The sequence below is a fragment of the Capra hircus genome, chromosome 6 (genome assembly GCF_001704415.2).
Source record: "Capra hircus breed San Clemente chromosome 6, ASM170441v1, whole genome shotgun sequence".
NCBI lineage: Eukaryota > Metazoa > Chordata > Mammalia > Artiodactyla > Bovidae > Capra > Capra hircus.
In genome coordinates, this window is record NC_030813.1 from 37,753,639 (window position 1) to 37,779,655 (window position 26,017).

Here is a 26,017-nt window from a genome sequence, read left to right on the forward strand (position 1 = left end):
TACATGTAATCAATCACAGCTTTAGCTGTTGCCTTGACAAATGGACCTAAAGGGAAAAAAATTTCCCCACAGATGGAAATAACTGATATCTGCAGTAATTTTTGGCATTAGTAAGCCACAGTTTAGGTGCAGAATAGTATGTGGTTTATTGTCAGAAAACAAAGAGCTCTGAGTCACATGGAAAACACAGATTAAAAGGAAGCATGACCATGTCCAGCTCATTCCAAAGTGACCTTAAGGGGTTTAACAGGAATCATTAACAGTCTCTTCCTAACTCAAGTAAAGAGGAAAAACAGCTACAAAGACAAGAACATAAAGGAAAAGGAGATAGTTGCTTTCAAACATATGAATTGTTGCATCCCACCCCAGCAAGAAGACTCCATGAGCTATTAACTCATAGGATTCACAGAGTACTTCATAAGCTCTATTCTCATTTAACTCTCAAAATACTCATGGGAAATGGCTTTATTGCATCCATTTCATGCAGAGCAGATCCAGAGGCTGATAAGAGGCAAAAGCAGGACTTCCACTGTTTTTCTGCTTTCTGGTCTAGGTTGTCCACAATTACTAGCAATTTAAGAAAAGACACATAAAGGAGCCACTGTGATGGGAACAACAAATAGGCAACCACAGAAAACCACCAAGCAGAGATTTCAGTTCGCATTTTAAAGGAAAACATGTTAACTTTTTTCAAGAAGAAAAATTACTATTTGGTATGTATTTAAAGTTCAGCTGAAAGAGTAAACCAGTACAAAGCCCGAAATGTCACTCAGAGTGGGGAGGCAGAAGAGATGATCTTACAATTTCCAAACTGTATAAAAACTATAACCCGCAGGACAATATTGTAATAAACTATACTTCAATTAAAAATATGAATACAGAAGAAACTATAACCCATAGATCCAAGATTCCAATGAACCTCAAACAGAAAAACACAAAGTATATCTAATATGACATACTATAATCAAATTGTAGAAACCAATGATCGAGAAAACAAATCTTATAAGTGGTCACAAAGCAAAAGACACACTATGCACTGGGGAAAACAGGTAAGAGTGGCTACTAGCTTTTCATTTGATGAAAATGCAAACAAACAAACAAACAAACCCAAAATTGAACAGCATCTTTAAAGTGCTCAAAGAACGAAACTGTTAACCTAGAATTCTATATCCAGCAAAATAACCTTCAAAAATGAAGTCAGGAGAATAAGATGGTGGAGGAGTAGGTGGACGTGGAGTACATCTCTCTTCATGGCCGCATCAGGAATACACCTTCAGACACAGAAGTGCATGCAGAACACCAGCTGAGAGCTGACAGGAGTACCTGACCAGCAGAAAAGAATCTATAGAACCACACAAAACTCAGTAGGACGAAGGAAATAGGGGGAAAAACAGGAGTGTTAGTAGGACTGGACCTGCCCTCGGTGTGTGGGGGAACTGCAGTAGGGCTCCGATCCCCACACTGGGGCAAGTGTCTGAGTCAGAGGAGACCCATTCAAGGCCGAGAGTGAAACAGCTGATCTGTGGCAGCCTAAATGGAGTGAGACTCAGACAGTCCTTGCCGAAGCCATACATACCCAGGACAGGGACGCAGGTCCCCTGGAAGGCACAGTGGCTTGGAGCTGGAGTTTAGGGATTGTGGAGCAATCTCAAGGTGAGGGCTGCTGTTGACTGGAGAGACAGATCATGGGGATGTGAGGGAGGAGATTGTGGTGCGAAATGCCTGTGGAGGAAAGCCGGGCACCCATGGAAGCAAGGCGATACTGCTGAGTCATGTGTAGGGGGTGGAGCCATCACCACAGCCTCTCTCTCTCCACATGCCAGCATTTGTATCTGAACAATAGAGAGGCTGGCCCACCAAACACCTGATGCACTGAACTACAGAGTAGGACCCCTTCAAGTGCCTACGGCACTGCACTGATCTATACAGTATGACCCCATCCAGGGGAGCCCCTCTATATGCTTGATACATGGAACAACAGAGAAGGACCCCAGGCCAGGGATTGCTCTAAGTGTCTGAATGGGTGGAGCTACGGAGAAAGACTGGCCAAAGAGGCCTTCTGATCACCAGCTACAAGATGCTCAAAAAAAGCCTCTGATAGGGCCATAACTCCTGCAGCAGAGACAGTCTGTGTTGCTGCACACTTGGCACCACCAGGGTCCCTGCAAGCCAAGCAACTGTGCCACCTTCACGTACAACTCTCACTGGGCAGAGCTGCCATAGGCAAAAAAAAAGTCTTGGATCTATGCACACAGGGTCGCTTCAGCTGTGTCTAGACTCTTTGCAACCCTGCAGACTGTGGCCTGCCAGGCTTCTCTGTCAGCAAAGGGGGTTTTCCAGGCAAGAATACTGGAGTGTATTGGCCAATACTGGTTTCCATACCTTCTAGAGCACTATATTTCCTGCTGCCCTAGCTGCCAACTCCCCTGTGTACCTGGTGCTGCCAGAACCCCTGCGACCTAAGCAGCTGCACCACCTCCACACCTGGCCCTCACAGGGGCAAACCCAACTCCTTCAGGGCAGCCTGAGGAGCAAAGCCCAGTGTACGATCCACATGGAGAGGTGGAAATAAAACCACAATTGAAACCCAAGGGCAGTGTGGCTAAGGAAGAAGACCCAAAACCTTCCCACCAGTTGTACAAGCTTCAGATTAAATCCACATGATCAATTAGGCAGACTCTGTATCTATGGAATATATGAGATCGTTGAGAGCTCCCATGAAAGAAAGCACACTAGTTCTGATAGCTATGGACACTGAAGGCAAGAACACACAGGAGTAGGACCAGATTAGAATCTGAGCTGCCCCCACAGCAGGTCCAGAGATTAGCAGTGTTGGAGGGCATCCTAGGGAGGTGAGGTGGACTTTGACCCCAGTGAGGGAAAAGACTGACAGCAGTGACTCAAGAAAAACATTTATTATTCTTATGTTTTGACTTCTTCTGTAAATTCTTTTGGATTTTTTTTCCTTTTTTTTCCCCCCCTCTGTTTTAGTTGATTTTTTTTTTCACTATGCAATCTAATTAAGCTTTTGAGTTTTTTTTTTTTTCTCAGTCACATTATTTATTGTTGTTATAAACCATAAAGGGGATGCTGGCAGGGTGAAGACCTAAAGGCTTACTACATAGACAGAGAGCAAAGGTTATGCTTCCTTGATTCACATCCAATTCATGTGATATTCAAGTGACTTTATTTCTCAGGTTCTTCATCTGTGAAATGGGAAAGCAACCCCTGCCTACAGAGCTGAGGTAAGGGATAAATCATGGACTGGAGAGCTGTCTTTCCTTTTAGCTGTACAGCATCTGATCCTTCTCAGAGTTTAAGAAATTCTCCATCTGATACATCAGAGCTATCCTCCTGCCACAAAACCAGAAAATGTCAGACTTACCTTCCCAGACCCCCTTCCAAAGAGGACTGAGGGCATGTGACCATCAGACACACTCACCTCAGATTTCAAATCAGAAGCCATCGATATGTACAAGCTGGAGTCATTGAAACAAAAAGGATCTGGCAACTACATTTCCCAGGGGCAGCAGGGCCAGCCATTCTATAGCAGCTCCGACTGACAGACATTTCCGGGATGATGGAAATATTAAAAAGCACAGTGCAGCTCGTGTGTAGGAGTCCTTCAGCACGGTGCTGTCCATTCCAGGAGCCATCAGCCACCTACGGCAACTAAGCGCCTGGAGTATGGCTAGCTCACGTGAGGAACTGAATTTCAAATATTATTTAGTTATGATTAATTTAAATGTAACCACAAGGGGCTACCAAATTGGACAGTGCAGTTCTGTAGGCAACGTCCAGGGCCCGTTGGTGGTGGTTGTCAGCTGTGTACATGGCAGGTCTCGCCTCAGAGGTGGTGGCAGGCGTGTCCTTATCACTGACCGAGTAGCTGTCAAGCCCCGTTCCCTGGTTTTCCAGAAAGCTTCTCATTGCTCTTTACTACATTCCTTTCTTGCCTAAAGCGCCCAGAGTGGGTTTGTGATGCCTGACACCCAGAATCATAAGTGACACAAATGAGGTGTAGAATGCAGTAGTGTCTAGCACAGCTCAGCAGGGACTCAATAAACCTTTCCACGGTCTTCTAAGAATGTGTGGGCAAATGCTAATTATAGGACATGTACTCTGCTCTGTCTGAGAAGATTAAGTAATAAAATCCTCAACAGGGAAGGCAGATAGGCCCTCTGGGTCAACTCCAGCCCTTCTCCTGTAGCATCTTTTTCAGGTTAAGGTAGCATTCAGGATACATAACACACTTGTACTCAAGGGCCCAAAGAAACAGTGCCCTCTTAACTCTACAGGGGAAACAGGTATCTATTTTTAGTCCGTGAATACTTGATTTGGGGCCTCTTCAAGGTTTTACCTTCCTCTAGTCTGCATGGCCTAATTTATATAATTTATGTCCTCAGTTTGTAGAAATGATCATAATTTAAACAAAAAAAAACAGGAGGAAATGCAATTTATTTCTACATGATTCATTTCCCAAATGGATCCATGTCCCTGATTAGAGCTGAAATGGAATTTCTACACTCAGAGTTAGGCTTGGCTGACAGGTTACCAGGGCAACCTGTAGCTCCAGGAGAGTAACCGTTCCTCCCACTGACTGTGGCTCAGGATAGAAAGAGGGTTCAGCTATATGAGCACTGGATTTGTGCAACCAGTTACTGCTTATTGGGAGGAAAGTGCTTTCAACACAGCTGCTTCCCACCCTGTGCAGGGATGGGAAATCATGGGCTCTGGAGTCAGGCTGTTGGGTTTTAATGTGGCTACACCACTCACTGTCTGTGTGAGCAGATATATAACATCTTTGAGCCTCAGTTTTCTCATCTCTGAAATGGCGATATGAACACTCATTTTGTAACCCTGTTGGGAGGATTAAATGTGTACATAAGAATAAGTGCTTTATAAAGTATTGCTAAATCACTTCAGTCGTGTCTGACTCTGCAACCCCAGAGATGGCAGCCCACCAGGCTCCCCCGTCCCTGGGATTCTCCAGGCAAGAACACTGGAGTGGGTTGCTATTTCCTTCTCCAATGCATGAAACTGAAAAGCGAAAGGGAAGTCGCTCAGTCGTGTCTGACTCCTAGCAGCCCCATGGACTGCAGCCTACCAGGCTCCTCTGTCCATGGGATTTTCCAGGCAAGAGTACTGGAGTGGGGTGCCATTGCCTTCTCCTTATAAAGTATAGTGGGCACTAAATAATATTATCACACAGGACATCATCTAATGCACATGGTAACTAATCACAACCACTGTTTACCAAACTTTGAGTACATGTTTATGCACTGAACTAAAAGTTTATATACAAAACCATATTTAATGCACTTAACAAGCCCCCAAGGTAATTATCTTTATTTTCAGAGAGGCTAAGTGACCAGTTCATGGTCATAAAGCCAATCAAAGAGTCAGGACTTGGACCCAATACTAGGTTTTCATGAGTCCATTTATTTATCCAACACATATTTATTGAGTATCTACTACTTTTCACCACCACACACTGCATTCCTCAGTGATATATGATTCTCTTTCAATGAAAACTCAGAGCTGATAATGCAAGTTCTTAGATTAGAAAGAAGCCTTCTTATAATAATTAAAGTACCACCTATGCTTACAATAATGCTGATTTACTTCACTCTTCTCCTAAAACATTCAAATACATGTTACTTGCTTTCCTCAGCAAACACGAGGGATGAGGCTTTGTGTTCCTTCTCAGCAGAAAGCACCTCCTTTAGTGGGAATTTGGAGCAGCACTCAGAGGCTGAGAAACTTCTCTCCCACTGCTGACCCACTGATTAATCAATTACCTGCATTCATCTAGTGCCTATTACACCCGAGGAACTATGATCTGCTTTTTTTTTTTTTCACATGGATTACTTCATGTAATCCTTGCAGCTACTCTGTTAGGTGCTATTATCAACATCTGTTTTATAAACGAGGATCCTGGGGCCCACAGAGATCTTCTGTGAGGGACTCAACTGTCCACACCTGGAGGGTGGCAGAGATGGGATTTGAATCCAGGCAGTCTGCCAGGTCCACGTGTTCGCTTCATTTTATTTCTCTCTGCTTTTGCAGAATAGAGGATTTGAATTTCCCTAAGTTAAACACTTATATGACACAATTCCACCCCATGCTAATGGCTGTAAGCCCTACTGTCTCATGGTCCTGGGGGGCCCTGTCTCCTCCAAAAGACACTGAACTTCCTTTGGTCAGAGAACTAGCTGAGGTCTGTACACAATAGGAGTTCAATAAATGTCTGAGGAAGGAAAGAAGAAACAAACAGGAAAGGAAGGAGGTAGAGTCAAGGAAGAATAAAAGGAATGGTATCTCTGGAATGGAGTCTCACCTTCTGCAGCCTCTTCCTTTCAGCTTCCACTGATGAGCGAACTGACTTGATTTCCACCGTGTGCTTCTTCACCAAGTCTTCTAGGCGCTTCATCAGCTGGTCTTTGAGATGTTTCTTCTCCTCTTCTGTCTGATGTTTGATTTTGTGAAGGTCTTCTTCATATTTTTGCTTCATATATTCCATCTCAATGCATGCTTCTTTCTTGGTCTACAAAAAGAAAAAGGGCTTGTAAAACTACCAGGGTGGAGAGAACAGGAAATCACCATTTCTCTTTTGTGCAACTTCTACAATGTTGATTACTGATTTTAAAGCATGCATCACAAGGTACAGTAAAATTTATGAGATGACATGTTTGATATTTATAAGAAACTTCATTTTATCCACCATCGGAAAAGGACTTTTCGGAGTAATGCATCTATTGTCATAGGATAAGATAGTGCTTTCTTAAAAAAAAAAAAAAAGCTTTGTTTTGATTGGGAACATATAGCAGGAATCTTAAGCAAGTTTCCAGTTTCCCGGGAGCTGGTGATAAGGAGTTGGAAGAATTCCTCTACATTCTCAGTCTCCTAGTTTCAAATGACATGCAGTTGGCAGGACATTGGCTGGAAAGTCACACCTACACATTCACCCCTGAAACTATGGGACCTATTGCTTCCAAGTAGACCTATCATGGTTCGAGGCTGGCCTCCCTCTGAAGCTTGTTCCAGCAGAGGCCCCTGTGACTGCAGCATCCCCAGGGCTGGGTCAGACACTACCTGTGTATCTTTGCCTCCTTTTGTGCAGGGACATTCCTTGGCAAAGTTCTGGTCCTGCTGAGGATGGAGACTGCAGGCTTCCAAATTATTCTCTTTCCTTAGGACTTCATTCTCTGAAACTCTCTCTGTCTTCATGTCACCTGTAAGCACAGGTTTCAACATCATTGGGAATGCCCTTGGCCTGGGCCTTGTGCCTGAGGCCTCTGCAGGTTACCATTCTGCTATTCAACTCCCCTATGTAATCCCTGCTCCATGGCCTTCTGGCCTCAAGTATGGTCAAGATGGTGATTGTCATCTTTGCCCAAGCAGCATCTTGAGTTCACATAGTTGCCCTGCTCTCCCTTCTAAAACTAGTCATCTTTTATGTAGGTTAAAAAATTGAGGATGTTCCGGAACATATGTACATTCAAAGAATTTAAACTTAAAGAGATTTCAAGTATAAGACAAAAATTAAATATTACTAGAATTGCTCAGTTTCTTCCCATATTCCCCAAGGTACTTATGCTTTACTTCTGAGACCACCATACCCTCTGGTTCCAACTCACACTTTTCAGTCCAAAGTGATTTCTTTCCCAGACATCTTGTTCCTCTGTTGCCCGGGATGCACTCATGATATGAAAGCATGCTGTGGGCTATAAAGTAGCAGTCCCATAATCTCCCTGGAGGCAGAGCCTATGTTTTGTGCCCTTGTTATATATCCCAGCATCAAGCTGATCACACTATACATATTCAAGAACGTTCTGATGAGGGAGCTCAGTGGAAAGCACTTTTTTGTTATTGTTCAGTCGATAAGCCATGTCCAACTCTTTGTGACTCCATGGACTGCAGCACAGCAGGCTTCCCTGTCCTTCACTATCTCCCCCAGTTTGCTCAAGTTCGTGTCCATTGAGTCAGTGATGTTATCTAACCTTATCTCAAAGAAAGCACTTTGGAGTCAGATAACCTATGTATCTTACTCTATCACCAGCTAGCTGGCTGGCCATAAGCTAGCCACATAACTTTTCTCTGGTTCATTTCTTCATCTGTGACATGGGATACTGACAATACCTAACATACAAAACTATTGGGAACATCCAATATCATCACTGTGTGAAAGATGTTAGAGTATAAAGTGTTGTCTAAGTCCAGGGAAAAGCCAGAGCTGAGAAGTTCAGGCACTATGGTGGACTGGATGGAGAACTATCTGGGAGCCAGAGATCCTTCTGCATCATGCCTTTTAGATATCTGATCTATGGCAGCTCTGGGTGTTGGCTTGCTTATGTCCTGCATGATGGGACTTACCACCAGGCAGGTCAGATCAAACAGCCCTGCCCTCCATTCTGTTCTCTTAACAGTCTCAAGACTGCAAGCAGTGCCAAGCCAACCTGGTGGCCAACTTTTGCTCTGTAAGGAAATCAATTGGGGCATCTCACCTGTTTTCTGTGTCACATGACACTCCTGCAACATCAGCTTATCTTTGGCAATGGCCAGCTTCTCCCCAAGTTTTTTTGCCGTGCTTTTCAACTCTGAATTCTCCTGTCGAGCCTCCTTGAGCTGCACATCCAGGTCCTAAACAAAGAGACAGGGTGTCATTTCACTAGTTCCATGCAGACACATCCTATGTACATCAGCTCTGAAAAGTGGGTAAATGCACAGCATGTGCCATTAATCTCTGGAATTCAGCAGCTCAGTGTTCATCAAATCCTGATTCATCCTCTGATTGGCTATGTGACGTTCAGCAAGTTATTTAATCTTTCTGTGCTGTGCTAAGTCGCTTCAGTCATGTCCGACTCTTTGTGACTCTATAGATTGTAGCCTGCCAGACTCTTCTGTCTTTGGGATTCTCCAGGCAAGAATACTGGAGTGGGTTGCCATGCTGTCCTCCAGGAGATCTTCTGGACCCAGGGATTGAACATGTGTCTCTTATATCTGCTACATTAGCAGGTGGGTTCTTTACCACTAGCGCCACCTGGGAAACCTCAACCTTTCTGTAGTGAGGATTAAATTAGATAAAGTGGGACAGAAAACAATGCTCAGGAAATATGAAAGATACTAGCTGCTGTTACTTTTAGAGATGGGCCACTGTGAGACTTGTGGGCCTCACATAACTAACTTGTCACTGGTCCAATTTTCCACAAATATAAAGCCTCAAGGACGTTAGGACAGGCAAGTTGTTATGGAGTGAGCAGGGGCTTTAGAATTAGGCTGAACTGAGTTCAAACACTTTTCAGCTGTGTGCCCAGCTATGCTCCTCCTTAAGCTTCTCAATTTCAGTTTTACCTTCTCATCTGTAAATTGTAAGTCTCTCCGCTCTCAAAGGACAGGGATCAAGTCCAGCTTACCATGTGTCTCCTGAACACAGCCCTGGCCTGGCACATAGTAGGTATTCAATAAATATTTCCTTAACGAATGTGGTTGAACTCAATGAAGGTAATAATGCTCACTTTGGCAGAAGTCACAGTGCCTGATGAGTGGTAGGTGTTCATATTACTGGCCATGGTTATTCTCACACTTGGGAGGTAGGAAGAGCCCCTGCTTTACCTGAATGCGGTCCTTCAGCTTTTGGGCATACTTCTTCAGGTCACTAATCTTGCGGCCTCTGTGCTCCAGATCCCCTTCCAGCTTCCGGACCTGGGCCTGCAGGGCTGCCTCCTGGGCCTGGAAGTTCTTCCGGAGGTCGGTCTCCTTCTCCTGCCACTGCCACAGGGCCTCGCTCACAGACTGCTGCATCGCCTGCCGGACTGCCTCGTTCTCCCGCTCGTACGTGGCCTGCAGCTCCTCGGCCTTCCGCGCGTAGTCCTTGCTCAGCTGCTGGTTCTCCGCTCGCAGCCGCTCCACTTCCAGCAGGACCTCCCGCATCTCGGGGCCGAAGCCCGGCTCGACCTTGGGCTCGGGACCCTCCTGGGTGAGCCGATCCCACCGGGGCGCCTCATGGCCACTCAGGTGCCGGAGCCTCTTCTCATAGCCTGCCTTAAGCTCCAGCATCTCCTTGGAGAGGGTGAGCACCCGCTCGGTGTGCTCGGCCTCCACCCTCAGCTCCCTCTCCTGGGTCTCCAGCCTGCACGAGGCCGACTGGGCCAGCGCCTCCTGTGTCAGCCGCTTCTGCAGCTCCAGGGCGCTCTCCAGGGCCTGGATGCGCTGCCGCAGGGCCTCCTCCTCGCCTGCGCGGCCCTGCGCCTGCAGGAGCCTGGCCTCCGTCTCGGCCACCGCCTGCTGCAGCTCCTCCTGGTGGGCCTCGCGCAGGGCCTCCATGCCCGCCTCGGTCTCATCCTGGCGGGTGTTCAGGGCGTAGATCACCTGCGGGAAAAATCACAGAGCTGAGTTAGCAGGAGGGGTGTGGGTGTGTGTGAAGGGCCACAGTGACCAGAGAGGGCCTTGATCCTGGCAGTGACTCAGGCTGATCTCCAGGAGCTGCACCTGAGAACAGGATTTGACTGGAAGTGATTTATTAGAAATTATCCCCAGGAGAAACCAATACGGAGTTCCTTAGGGGCCTCTGGGAATCAAGCAAAGGGTCTGAAACACCTTGGGACACAGAAAGCACCCCTGAAAACCAAAACAAAACAAAATACAACAAAACGCTACAAAATAGAATTTAGCAATGTATAAAAAGGATTATATACTATGACCAAGTGGGATTTATCCCAGAAGTGCAAAATTGATTTAACATCTGAAAATCAGTTAATGTGAGATATCATATGAATAGCATAAAGGGTAAAACCCACAATATTGTCTGAACAGACAGAAGAAAACCATTTGACAAAATCCAATCCTCCTCTTGACAAAAACACTGACCAAACAAGAAAGAAGGGAACTCCTTCATCCCAGTAAAGGGCATCTATGAAGAACCCACAGCTAACATCGTACTCCCTGGTGAAAAACTGTTCTCTGTAACTTCAGGAACAAGACAGAAACAGGGCTAGGTGCTGAATAAACATTTAGGATCTCAGAAAATCCTCATGGCAACCCCGCAATGTTGGTATCTTTGTCCCCATCCTAAGAATGAACCATTGCAGTTCAGAGAAATTGAGCAACTTTTGCAAGGTCACAAGGGATAAGAGGATTTGACTAGCTCGTGCTCACAGCACAGTACTGCCCTGCATCTCACTATTCTACTTGAGCTTTCATTCATTTACGCATTTACCCAATATCTCAGATGTGCCATGTTCTGTGCTGAGTACTAGAAATACGTGCTGATCAGTAAGGCAACTGAAGTTGTGATCTCAAAAATATATTTCAGTGGGAGGGTCAGATAAGATTATGGTGGGTTTTAGTGCACTAAGTGCTATGAAAGTGATCAGCACTAGTTACTAGCGAAGCACAGAGGAATGGTGTAGTAGAAGACTTCCCAGAAAAGAGGAACCTTGCCTCCTCATCCTGGGGGTGACTAGTTCCCATTGACATGTCAACCTCTGTATAGGCATGAACAACTGACTTCTTCATGTTGCCTCATGGTATGAAGTTGAGCACAGGGTAGGTTCATAATAAGTATCTATTATTGTACAGTTGCTGGTCATCAAAGATTCATGCTTTCTTTCCACAGAGTTGATGCAGAGAAACAGCCACCAAGCCAAGCTCCATTTCCTAGTCCCCGTGCATCTATACAGGACCACATGACTAGTGATTACAAGTGGAATGTGGCCTGAGGTGGATGTATGTCATCTCATGGGGTTAGGGTTAAGAGGAGGGTTAAGCAGGAAGCATGTCCTTTCCACAGTCTCTTTTTCCATCTGCCAGCTTATTGTGGAGTGCAAGATGGAAAGTGCCTGGCTCCTCAGTGACTGAGTAGAAGGCCACCTGCTCACCAGGAGCGCTGGTATTGATTTCTGCACTAACAAGAAATAAACTATTGTGTTGAGCCTCTAAAGCCTTGACATTTATTTGTTACTACAGCTATGATCACTGTGAAAGAACTCACAGGACTCAGCATATAGTCATATTTATGGCTATGATTAATTATAGAGAAAGGATACAAAGCAAAATCACCAAGTAGAAAACAAGCTTGGCAGTGGTGGGGGTGGTAGGGAGTCTTGAGAAAAACAATATGAAAGCTTGTAAGAATCCCTCCCAAATAGAGTCACACAGGATTTACTTAATTTCCCCAGTAAGTTGTGACAACACATGTGAAATACTGCTTACCAAGAAGCTTACTGAAGACTTAGCAAGGTTTTTATTCAGGGCTAGTCAGGGCTTCTCTGGTAGCTCAGCTGGTAAAGAATCCATCTGCAATGCAGGAGACCCCAGTTTGATTACTGGGTGGGGAAGATCCACTGGAGAAGGGATAGGCTATCCACTCCAGTATTCTTGGGCTTCCCTGGTGGCTCAGACGGTAAGAATCTGCCTGCAATGCAGGAGACATGGGTTTGATCCCTGGGTTGGGGAGATCCCCTGGAGAAGGGATAGGCTACCCACTCCAGTATTCTTGTCTGAAGAATCCCCATGGACAGAGGAGACTGACGGGCTACAATCAATGGGGTTGTGGAACTGGACATGACTGAGCGACCAAGCACAGCACAATCAGGTTGATAACTTCTCTTGGGCATTACCAAAATTCCAGACTCCCAGAAGGAAAGTAAGTGCTCACATAAGTCATATTGTTTGCAGACAGTTAAGGCCTGCTGAGATATTCTTATCAGTGTGGGTGGTGGAAACCCTTTGGAAATCCAAGTTCCCAGATGGCAGCCGAGAGCAACTTTGCAAACAGGCCAGCTAAGGAGAAGCAATTTCAGATGCGCTATGTTAACTTTTCTGCACACCTGACATGCCAACTGATTAAAAAAAAAAAAAAAAAAGACTGATTTTTCTCTTCAATGGAGTCAAGCTGTGCCAGGTCAAATCTTAACATAAATTGGGTTTTCTCATGTGAAGAACAAAGCATCCTTGAAAAGGTTATTCCATGAAATTTGGCATTGGGACTACACTGAGGAATAGGATTCCAAAGAGAGACTTGCAGAAGCAGATACCCTGAATGGGAACACACATGAAACAGACAAGCACAAGTAAAGACTAGGCTTTGGAGTCTGACCTGCCTGAATGTAGATCCTATTTGCCATTGTGTGGATGCCATACGACCTATGGATCCAGAAGCTGTCTGCTTTCTGTGTGAGCTTGGGTATGCTATATAATCTCGCTGGCTTCCGTTTCCTCATTTGTACAATGAGGAGGATGAAGTTCCTGCTTTATGAGTTTCAGTCAGTTGGTCAGTTGCTCAGCCCCTCAGTCATGTCCAACTTTTTGTGACACCATGGACTGTAGCCTGCCAAGCTCCTCTGTTCATGGAATTTCCCAGGCAAGAATACTGGAGTGGGTTGCTATGTCCTGCTCTAGGGGATCTTCTCGACCCATGGATCATACCCGTGTCTCCTGAATCTCTTGCATTGGCAGGCGGGTTCATTACCACTGTACCACCTGGGAAACCCCTTAATGAGGTTACTGAAGGATTAAATGAGGCAATGCTATACTGCACATTGCATAGTGCCTGGCTCACAAAAAGAACCTGTGGGACCTGGGTGTTCCTATTACGGTTGCCCACAGGACACTTTTAGCCTGATGGGGATTTCTGGGGCAATGGCACTTCTCTTAAGGAAGGCAGTAGAGTAGAACTGGCGGAGAAGGGGTCCTCTGGAGTGAAAGGGACCGAGATTTAACTACCTAGGAGCAGAGATTACTGGTGGATCCCTATCTGTTTTTCTCCTTCGTCTTTAGAAATAGAACCCTTACCTTTCCTATGGGCACACTGCCACATTTCTCTGCCTCCCTTGTAACTTAGAGCAGCTAAGTGACCAAGCTTTGCCCAGTTGAATATAAGCAGAGGTGTCATTATTTCTTCTTGGGTGAACCTCCTATTATCAAGCAGTCATTTTGGATGCTGAAGGGGACACCACAGGCTAAAGTTGGCAAGACAATAAGAGGAGTCAGGGTCTCTAACACAGTGGAAAGCCATGCCAGCCCTGCAGTGATTCCACACGGATTGCGCTGGGTTTTCTGTCGTTCACAAACTTATTCTATTTGGTAGACATACTTCTCAACTCTTTTAAAAATTACTTATGTTAGTTCACTTCTTGAAGCCTCAGTTTCTTACCTGTAAGAGAGAGATAACCCAGACCCAATTTTTTTTTTTTTTTGAGGATCAAGTAGTATTACATCTAAATATGTGTTGGCACAAAATAGGGATTAAATGTTTTTTTTCTTCTTCTTCTTCCTTCTCACACTATGTCCTCAAAAAGAAACATCCCTTGTTTTGGAAACATAATCTGGTCCACCCTCCCACCCCACCCCACCCTCAGCATTTGAAATTGTTGAGTAGATTTTGAATACACCCACCCCTCTGCTCCTGGTGCCTCACAGGCCACTTGGCAATAGTTCCTCTGCTACCTGCTCGCTTTCTTTCACTCACCACCTTCTTACTCAACTGAAACTTCAAGTGGCTGGCCCAAGTCTCATTTGTGAATCCTTCTCAGGAGGAAGTCAACTTCAGAATCCATCAAGGGACATGAATAATTCAGCAGTTAAGAGCAATACTGAGCAAGTTGCAATGTCTTCCCAAGCATTTTAGAAATCCACGGCTAACGGTTTGATTTCAGAGACAATGTCTGCAGTGGACCTGTTAAGGTCTTAAAGGTTGAAAATTCCATGGACAGAGGAGCCTGGTGGGTTACAGTTCATGCGGTCACAAAGAGTCGGACATAATTGAGCAACTGAGCATGCATGCATGCACTGTAGGTTTAACCAAGCTATAATTAATGAATTCTGAGCATCAGATCCTAAGGAAAGTCTCCACCGAGTCTGGCAGCAGGAGTCAGAAATGAAAAAGGAAAACAGGAAATAATACTTATCAAGTGCCCTCAGAATATAACCTTCTCTGGGTCAGGTAATAGACACATTTTTGTCAATAAATTTAACAGTTTTACAAAGTGGACACTCTCATACTTCTTATTTTACAGATGAGGGAACTGACATTGGGTGGGGTTAATTTAACATCTAGGGGTTATAAAGCATGGTGCTTAAAAGGAGGCTTTGGATTCTGCTGGACCTGCAGCTCTGCCTCTCTCTAACTCTGTAACCTTGAGAGCATTATTGAACTTCTCTGATTCTGTCACTTCATCTAGCACAGGGGAGAGAAATGCCTATTTCATAGATTTATTTGGAGATTAAAATGACACACCGAACCTAATACCCTTAGCAGCATTCCTAGCACAAAGTAAACCTCAAGAAATTCTGTCATTATTTTTACTATTATTGCAAAGTGTACTCGCTCAGTTATGTTCGACTCTTTGCAACCCCAGGAACTGTAGCTCACCAGGTGCTTCTTTCCTTGAAGTTCTCCAGGCAAGAATACTGGAGTGGATTGTCATTCCATTCTCCAGAGGATCTTCCCAATCCAGGGATCAAACCCAGGTCTCCTACATTGCAGGTAGATTCTTTACTGTCTGAGCCACTGGGGAAGCCCATTATTATTGCCAAGACAATGCTAAAGATAAATCATAAAATAAATAAAATAATGCTTAAAAATGCAGATGCTGGGATTGAAACCCAAATCTTTTTAGATCCCCAAATTAAAAGAAGCAGAACAGTAAGTTTGTTTAGGAAAAAATTGGTGATATTCTTTCATTAAGTATTTTTACAGCATTTACTACATGCTCAGCATGATGCTTCTCATCTGATTGGCAAGTTCTTCGTCATCTCCCATCCTTCAAATAAAAGGGGCCCAGAGCTTAGGCCTCAGACTTTCTCTTCTCTACAAACATTTTCTTGAGATCTCATTCAATCTCATGATTTTATGTACGCTCTTTTGGTTAGTGACTGTCAAATTTATATGTCTAGGCTGGACCTGTCACCTGAATGTCCGATTCATGTCCTGTTGCTTATCAATATCCTCATTATCAAATATGTACCTCAAGTTTAATTCTGGAGACTTTTTCTTTAAAACTTGCTCTTTGTACATTATTCCCCATCTTGCTCCATGGCAACCCCCTTCTTTCAGCTGCTTAGGTAAAATTTTGGAGTCTATTAATAAACACATGAAAGGAAGCTGAACATTACTAATTATTTGGAAAATACAAATCAAAACTGCAATGAAATATCACTTCATGCCCATTAGGATGATCATCATCAAAAAACAAAAAATAAATGATGAGAATGTGGGGAAATTGTAGCTGTATTGCTAGTGGGAACATGAAATGGGGAAACTGCTATGGAAAATGGTGTGGTGGCTCCTCAAAAAATTAAACACAGAATTACCATGTGATCCAGCTATTCCATTTTGGAATTTCAATTTCAAAATATTGAAAACAGGAACTTGAATAGATACTTGTACACCCACGTTCACAGCATTATCAACACTAGCCAAAAGGTGGAAACAACCCAAGTGTCCATTGATAGGTAATCGGATAAACAAAATGTGATATATACCTCTAATGATATATTACTCAGCTTTAAGAAGAAAAAGATTCTGACACATGCAACCACATGGATGAACCTTGAAGATATTAAGCTAAGTGAAATAAGCCAGTCACAAATGGACAAATATGGTATATGACTCCACTTATATGAGGTACCTAGAGGAGTAAAATTCACAGAGATAGAAAGTAGAAGGCTGTTTGCCACGGGCTGCAAGAAGAGGGTACTAGGGAGCTACTGTTTAATGAGTACAGAGTTTTCATTTGGGAAGATGAAAAAGTTCTCCAGACAGATGGTGGTGATGGCTGCACAACAAGGTGAATGTATTTAACATCTCTGAACTTTACACTTAAAAATTATAAATCCTATGTTATTTATATTTTACCAGAATAAAAAAGTTTACAGCTATCTGTGTCTCAAATCTGTCTCTGACATTCCAACAGCTAATCCTGAATCTTGCCATTTCTCACCATCCCATCCTACCCTTAATTTGAGTCATGAATACCTCTCACTTGAACCATTACAATGACCTCGACCCTTATTTCTACTTTGCCATTTAAGGTCTGTTAAAAGTCAGTCAAATCATGTCTCCCCACCGCTCCAAACCTTCTTATGATTAACCACGCAGGACAAGTCAGAGACTTACAACAGCCAAAAGGAAGGTTACATGTTCTGGCTTCTCATGACCTTTCTGAGCTCACGTCATCCTCTTCTCTTTCTCACTCCCTTCACTGCAACCGCATGGACATCCTTGCCATGCCTCAGTCATGCAGTCACACTCACTCACTGTATCTCCGTGGATACTGTTGCTTCCTCTGGGACAACCATTCTCCTTCGGGTTTCTGCTCATTTGCCACCTCATCAGTGAGACCTGCCTTGCTTACTCCCCAAATCAGTGCTCTCCCCATACCTCATCCTGCTTTATTTTTCTTCATGTCACCTTTATCTGACATATCATATATTTTACATGTTTTTTAAAATTTGCTTATTGGTCTTCCTCTTGAGAATATGTGTTATGCGCAGGTATGTTCTTTTGTCGGTTGTGTCCACTACTAGATCCCAGAATAGTGCCTGACATGTGGAAAGGCCTCTGTAACTCTTTGTTGAATGAATGAAATATTTCTTTATCCTAGCACAGAGGTATCAGATGCAGAGGATTCTTGAGTTGGGTTTGAAAATATGAGCAAGTATCAGCCAAGTGAAGAGAAAGAGGAAGAACATACAGGTGGGGGGAGTGTCAGGACCAAGAAATAGCACAAAGACATGAAATCGGGGGGACTGGGAGGACGTATGCAGTGGGGGTCCTCCTGGCCAGAGCCTGGTGAGGGACATCGGCAGGAAAGGGCGAACACCATGACCCAGTGCTAGACAGGTGGGCAGAGGTCAGACACTCAAGAGTCCACCATCCACGTGAAGGAGTTTGGACTTTATCCTGTTTACATAGCATGCAGCATGTAGTACATAGAATACACAGCACGTAGTCTGCATGTGGTCATGCAGACTCCCATACCTTACCCAGAGATGTGGCAGGTCTGGGGCAGGGAGAAGCCAGGACCTGCCTTTTTAACATCTGGTTGCTCAGGGCCTTGGGCTCTAAAAGCAAATGGGTGCATACTTGAAGGAACTGTGGCTTCTGTGCCATGTAGGAAGCTTTTCTTACACGATTCTGCCTTTCTGAAACTACAGGGAATAAAACTCTCTGTAATGGTTAAGTTTACATGTCAGCTTGACTGGGCTACGAGGGGCTGAGATACCTGGTTAAATATTATCCTAGGTGTGTCTGTGTTTCTAGATGAGGTTAACATTTGAATCTGTCAACTGAGTAAGGCAGATTGCCCTCCCCAGTGTGGGTGGGCCTTATTCAACATCCAGTGGAGGCCTGGATAGAACAAAGCCTGGGTTAGGGAAAATTCACTCTCTGACAGCTTGAGATGGAGTGCAAGTCTTCTCTTGTCCTCAGATTAGGATTTACACCATTGGCTTTCCTGGTTCTCAGGCCTTTAGATTCAGACTGGGATTTGCACCACCAGCAGGATCTCCAACTTGCAGATGGTATATTTGAGACTTTTCAGTTTCCATAATCATGTGAGACAATTTCTCATAAGAAGTCTCTTTCTCTATATATATCCTATTGGTCTTGTCCCTCTGGAGAAGCTTGACTAAGACATTTCCTATTTCATATGTTTGGGGACCACTGCCTTGGCTTCAGTTTGAAGTCCAGATGTGATTGGGGGCAGGGAGAACAGGGGAATCAGTTGTGGTAAAGGCTGGAATTAGAGCAGGGGAAAGGGGTGTGGATCAAGAGCTGCCAATGAGGAACAGTGGCAGGGCCATTGAATTACTAGGTGTGGGATGGGCGAGAGGAAAAAGTCCAGAGGATTCTCCAGCTGGCATGACTGGGGGTGTCATCCCACCATGCCATCCCACCTCAGAAGCACAGAATCCTGGGATGCCAGAATATGGATAGGGCAAGGTCACTGTTCTTGACTCATGTCCCTGCATATAAAGGAGCCCCAACTTCCCTGACACAAAGTCAGAAAGAGGACTAGCTAAATCTTAAGAAGGAAGTCCTGCATGTGGGTGCTGAAACTCCTGAGAAGAGCAGAGGTCATGTGGTTGATGATCTGTCCTTTATGGAAATGGATTAAAACAGGTCCTAACAAGGCTGGGCTCCTGCAGGCAAATGGACTTGGAATGCAATTCTAGATGGAGTCCAAAACACTGATTAAAATCTCACCATTACTGATCAGAGAGCTGTAGGCAACTGGCTGCACATGGCATTGAGCTGTGAGGCACAAGCTTCTGAATAATGGAAGCTCAACTGTCTCCCAAGCCAGTTTAGACCGAGACTTAGCTGAAAGGTAAGGGCAGTCTCTCCAGGATGCTGTTACTGAGAGACCCTCCCTTAATGAGAGCTCCTGCTCTTACTGACAGAGGCCAACACTCACATATATAAGTCTGTCTGCCTTCCAGGGAGTTTCACCACCTGCATAAGATGAGGGACCTGCATAAGAAAAGAATTTTAAAAAAAAAAGAGTGGATATATGTATAACCAATTCACTTTGCTGTATACTTGAAACTAATACAACACTGTGAATCAACTATACTCCAATAAAATTTTTTTAAAAGAAAAGCTTAAAATACACAAACAAACAAAAAGATGAGGGACCTGGAAAGGGACCATCTTTTGAAGCTTGAGCGACTGTTTACAGTTTCTTAGAATGCAAAGACTAGGGTTAGTGCCCTTGGTTAGTCAACCTAGTCAATAGTTATGCATATGTATTGCAATACTTCTTTTGTGAACAAAATCAATACAAAAAAGTATTTAAAAATCAATACAAAGAAATCTTAATATCTCTCACACGAAATATTTTTAAGAGAGGTAATCCAAATAAGAGCATCAAAATCTATAACCACAGAAAGAAACAAAATCATGTGAACTTTTTAGCAGAAAAAGCAGCTCTTCAAGTTTGCCAGCTTTAGGTTACATATTATAAATGTAAATTTATAATAAGTTATAAATTATTACAATAATTTATAAACTCTGAAAGCAGGTTTTCTGTGCGCATCTATATGGACACACATATCCATTTGTTCCATACAAATGATACCACACTGAGTGCTAATGTTATTTTACACAGCACTTTACAGTTCACAAAGCATCTTCACAAGGTAAATCCCACAGAATGAAAAATAAATATATTGAATGTGCATTCTAAAGGGGATTCTTATTTTCTCCACTGTTCTCTGTGTGTGTGTGGGATAATCTCTTTAAACATTTTCCAATCCATTTATTGTACCATCTACATAATCCTCAGACAAACAATATGCTTCAAGTGACATAGTCTTGTCCAAATACCACATCAAAACCCACAGATTGATTTATTACATGTGGGTGAGCTTTGCAAATGGCTGAATTTCTGTGTTCTGGCAGCACGTGGCTTTGAGTACAGCAATTGGGAGTTTTGTTTTCAATTTATGGGTGATGGGTGCATGCTGCACACTTAAGTTGCACACCAGAAACAGAAGGGCCACCTTGGGTCAAGTTCCTGCTAGTTTATTTCAACAACCTTTCACAGAGGACCCACTGTGTGCCTGCTGGTTGCCTGGTCCAGTGTTTGGCATCAAATTCACAAGGTTGAGTAAGTAACCAGAGCGTCTTTTGTCTCTGACTGGTACCATGGAGAGTATTTATGGGAGAACAGAGCCTTTGTCAGCCTCTCATGTCAGGGACCCCCCAATGTCAGGACTAGATTACTCTAAATTAAAATAAAAAGGATGTAAAAGTGAGGATGCAATGTGGTTCCAAAATCAAACACACACATCAACAAAGAAAAAGGTCAAGAATATATTAAAAACATGACCAAGGTTATCTCTGAATGGTAATAGTGAAGGGTATCCATTTTTCTGCTTTTTTTAAACTCTTTTTTTAGTGAAACAAGTACAGTGTTTATTAGAAGGAAACAAGAGTACAGTGTGTGTGGATAGACACACAGGTAGACTCAGACAGAAAGAGTTGTGCCCTTGTGGTAGTTTGAGTGACTTTTTAAAAATCTTTTTATTTTATATTGGGATATAGCCGATTAATAATGTTGTGATAGTTTCAGGTTTGTGTATTCCCCAATTTTCTATATGAGTGTGCACTTCAATTATTAACATAATCAGAAAAAACTCTTTTTTTTTTTTTGGAGGATAGGGCTATACCATCAAACTGTTCCACATCAGTTAATCCACATATGTCTAAAACTGAGACATAAGCCCTGGAAGGAATAACAAGGAAGTGGAAGTGCTGAGGCCTCCCTCCTGGGGATCTGAGTTTTGGTGGCACTGCCTCCTCCTGGCTGGCCTATTTTGGTCTGAGCAGCTCACCTGTGGTATACGTGTTGTCTTTTCCATTAAGGACCTTGGTTCCGTGAGGGGGAAGTTTAAGGCAGTCTTGTTGCTGCTGTGGGTGTAATGAAGTGTGCCCAGTGCTGCCTGAGGCTTCTATCCAGGAGACAGGTAGCCACAGGCCACAGGCCATGGCGGGTGCAGCCACTCTCTGCTTTCAGAAATGAGCTCTTGAATTCAACCTTGAATAAACCTCTCCTGGAAATAAACACGTGACAACAATAGTAAGAGCATCTGCCTTTTGTCAAGCTGAAGGCACACTTGCTCTCCATACTGCCTAAAAACTTCTGGAATCATTTCCTCCAAATCACCTTTACGTGATTACTCTACTTTAGGGCCCCCTTTCATCCCTTACCTCACTAAAGTGTTCTTTCCCAGTCCAAGAACTAACTACATTCCTGCTTAATACTCCCGAGGGGCTCCTCATCACCTACCACAGTGGCTCTCGTCCTTTTCCTGCCCCACTGTAGGACATGGGCTGTGGGGGACTCTCCACTGTGGAGCCTGCTGGCTTTGTAGGGACAGAGTCATGACTTACTCTCAACTTTGTGTCCAGATGCCAAACACTGGACCAGGCAACCAGCAGTGGGTCCTCTGTGAAAGATTGTTGAAATAAACTAACAGGGACTGTTATACACCACTGTATCCTTACCACCCTGCAGAATCCCTGGTCTAGAGTTCAACAGAGGATAAATGAATGAATAAGTGATGGGAAAAATGAATGAAAACGTCTGTACGACAAAGCGGGTACACCATTCAGATGTGTTATGTGCTACAGAAATTAAACAGGACTGTCTTAGAAGAAAGTAAGCAATTAATATTCCCAACTAACTGATAAAAAAATGCAATTTTGTGATTTTTACTGCCCCTAAGTGATAAAGTCAGAAAATAGCAAAAGTAATACATATTTAGTGAGCACCTAATATGTGTCAGACCATAAATCTAGAGTTCTTTTCACTAAGTTCAAATCCAATAGCTATCTGTGCAGTTATACAAACTGGAGGTATCTAAGAATTTGCCAGGTTGGGTTGTGGTAATAAAATTAAATATATAATCATCTCTGTTTTCACTAATGGTGACAGTCTTCTTTCTCTTAGCTGAATTCCCTTAGCCAGTCTTATAAAGTCTGCCAGTTCTCGGGGGTAGAAAATGTATGTAACACATATTCCTGAAAACTCCTTCTTTGCTATTAAAAAGGAAAGAAAGGTCCAGGAGTTACAGAATAATCCCCTTCATATGTCTTGACTTGATGCTTCTTGTCCAGTAAAAACACATGAAATTCCCTTTAAAATCTTTATGTTTTAGCAACCAAATTCTAGAAATGTCCTGATTTACTAATAAGGACTCTTCTAGATACAAAAACAGAAACCCACATCCATTAGACTGGGAAAAAGGCAATTTATTGGCTCAGGTACCTGAAAAACCCAGAGCTAGTGCTAGCTTCAGGGACAGATAGGTCCAGGCTGTTAAATAATGCCTTCGAGGCTATCTTTTCCCATCTCACAGTTTTCCTTTTCTCTGAGCTGGCTTTATTCTTGGCAGCTTCTTTGGAAAGTAGCTACAGGTAGCATCAAGATTACATTTTGCCAGCTTAGGACACTCCCGGAAAGAGAGTCCTCTTTGTCAACAGTTCCAACAAGAGTCTCAAGTTGACTCTATTCACCTGGGCAGGGTCATGGGTCTAACACTAGTTCCTGTGGGCAAAGGAATAGAATACTCTGACTAATTTCAGGTCATATGGGATCCAAGAGAATGGTGCTTATCTGCCTTAACCACATGGATGGAGGACTGAAGTAGGGTACATGGTCAGCATCTCAAGGAAAATGGAACTATGTTACCAAAAAGAATGGATGCTGTGTCACCAAGACCAGATGTCCACTACAGCTGATATTTCTGACTCTTCCAAGGAAACTCAATATGGTTCACTGAGCATCAACTTCAGAACTGGAGAAGAAGGAACAAAATATTAGGACTTGTTCCCTAATCTCACAGAGGAAACAAGAGGCAAGTACGCACACACCGGTGTATGCAAAACATCTGGATGGAAAGATGGTGTGGAACAAAGACTCTGTGGGACCTTGGAGGAAGCACAGGGCCTTCTGCCAATAGGTCTGAGTCCCAAGGCCAAGTTCTGGCCCTCTCAAGCAGTGTGACATTAGGTAAGGCCTCTAATCTCTCTGAGAAAACTGTTTCTTCTCCTAGTAAATGAAATAGACAAACTAAACTGATATTTCCCACAGGGAATGGACATGAACAAGGGAGTCCAAGGTTGAATAAGCTTGAAGTGTGTGCAGCTCTGGTGTACGTTTAGCTGTCTTTACCCCAGCAGTTGGTCATCAAGTTTTTAAAAATTATAATTCCAACTGATGTCCCTCATTATATATTTTGGGATATGCTGGACCAGGAGGTTTTTTTTAAAAAAATTTACTTATAAATATAAATAAATAAATTATTGGTGCGTTGAGTCTTAGTTGTGGCGCTCGGAATCTTTGTTGCGGTGGGCGGTCTCAGGAGTTGCAGCGCATGGGCTCAGCTGCCCTGCAGCATGTGGGATCTTCCCAGGCCAGAGGTGGGACCCATATTCCCTGCACTGGCAGGTAGAGTCTCAACCACTGGGCTACCAGTGAAGTCCCTGGGCCAGGAGTTCTTTAGGTTTTGACACTGTGAGTTCAGTATCAAAAGTACAGGAGAATAAACGCTTGGAGGGCTCAGGGCTTGGAGCTCCTTTTATCTCACAGTCAGTGCACACAGGTTTTGCTGGGTAGGAGGACGGGGGATGGCGACAGTGAGGAAGAATTCTGGGGAGAGAGTTTGGGCCAGATGTGGAGGCATAGGGGGCAAATACTGTCCTGGACAGCTAGGGGGAAATGCTGACTTATGACTAGAAAGCATCTCAGCATTCTAGTATAGTTATTTCTAGGTGGTGGAACCATCAGGGATTTTAATTATTAAAATCTTTGCTTATTTTAATTTCCTAATTTCCTACAAAGTTTATATTATTTGGTTAATTAAAATGATCAAAGAAAAGGAGCACCAAAGAATTGATGCTTTTGAACTGTGGTACTGGAGAAGACTCTTGACAGCCCCTTGGACAGCAAGGAAATCAGATCAGTCAATCCCAGGAAATCAGTCCTGAATGTTCATTGAAAGGACTGATGCTGAAGCTGAAGCTCCAATACTTTGGCCACCTGATGTGAAGAACCAACTCATTTGAAAAGACCCGAATGCTGGGAAAGATTGAAGGTGGGAGGAGAAGGGGACAACAGAGGATGAGATGGTTGGATGGTATCACCAACACGATGGACATGAGTTTGAGCAAGCTCTGGGAGTTGGTGACGGACAGGGAAGCCTGGCATGCTGCAGTCCATGAGGTTGCAAAGAGTCAGATATGACTGAGTGACTGAACTGAACTGAAAAGGAAATTTTTAAAATATTTTTTTAAATCCCCAAACTATATGAACCAATTAACCACGTGGCTTTTCTATGTTCAATATCATATTTGATTAAGAAGAAAAGATTTTCATATGAACGGTAATGTTTAAAGCTTCTTCCTTAGATCCTTGTCATTGGCATTTTTTAATAATCCAAAAAACACATGTAAGGATGACAAGAAAAAGAAACCACCCTCTACTCAGCCTCTCATTTATCTCACTTCAGGTGCTCTGGCTCCTGAGAGGATGCTGAACATGCAAAACCACGGGTGCAGCAAACACCATGCTCAGCCTGCAGTTGACACTACAAGCAGACTAAATGCAAAGGCAGCAGGTGTCTTTAGGACACACACTCACGCATGGTACTAAATTCATCCTGTGTCAAACAGATATACAGAGTCCTAGAGTGCTCAATTCAGGTTGGGTGACTGTTCTGACTGGGTTTCCAAAGTCTAGGATGTTCAGAGAGCCAGTTTCAAAAGCATATACATACATAATGATGGTGATAACAGTAAGGATGATCCGGATAATACTGATAATTTTAATAGGAACAAATTTTTTTGAAGGTTTACAAGATGACAACACTGAGGTCATGGCTTTCTATACCTTCCTCTCATCTGATCCTCACAATAATCCCAGCAGGTAAGTTTCAATGTTGCCTGACTATACATATTGTCAAACAAAGGCACGGAATATTAGGTAACATTCTTGAGGTTCTGGGGTTGAAGAGCAACCAAAGCAACATTGATTCTGTTCCATTCTTATTCTAGAGCCTATGTTCTCAACCACTGTGTAAGCCATTTAAAGAAAATCATACTGCCAACTAAGTAAAAGGGAATCATAGTTCTGTGACTGATAAGGTGCAGGCTAAGTTGCTATAAAAGACTCCCCAAAACACAGAAGATTAAATAAAGTGGAAATTTATTTTTCTCTTTTTCAAAACAGTCCCTAGGCCAGTGGTGGTAAGAATTGGGGGGAAGGTTCTGGTTTACTGCCTCTCAGCTCTGCCATCCCCAACATGCAACAACCTGTAGCTTCCATTATCTGGGCTTAATTTTGGGCCCAGATAGACTTAAATTGAAGAAAGTAGGGAAAACCACTAGACCATTCAGGTATGACCTAAATCAAATCCCTTATGATTATACAGTGGAAGTGAGAAATAGAGGAGATTTAAGGGACTTAATCTGAATTAAGATCTTAATTCAGACTTACATTGAAGAAAG

General features: G+C 43.5%; 1 protein-coding gene across 2 annotated transcripts in view; it reads right to left on the bottom strand.

Moving 5' to 3' along the window:
* The window catches only part of FAM184B (family with sequence similarity 184 member B), a 120,809-nt gene that overhangs the window by 48,250 nt on the left and 46,542 nt on the right, over positions 1-26,017 (bottom strand). For both annotated transcript variants that reach the window (XM_018049321.1, XM_018049320.1), the window contains exons 2-5: positions 9,616-10,371; positions 8,508-8,643; positions 7,096-7,235; positions 6,341-6,547 (exon numbers count right to left, since the gene is read on the bottom strand). In XM_018049321.1, the coding sequence (XP_017904810.1) occupies positions 6,341-6,547; positions 7,096-7,235; positions 8,508-8,643; positions 9,616-10,371 (1,239 nt within the window). The remainder of the gene's footprint in view (positions 1-6,340; positions 6,548-7,095; positions 7,236-8,507; positions 8,644-9,615; positions 10,372-26,017) is intronic.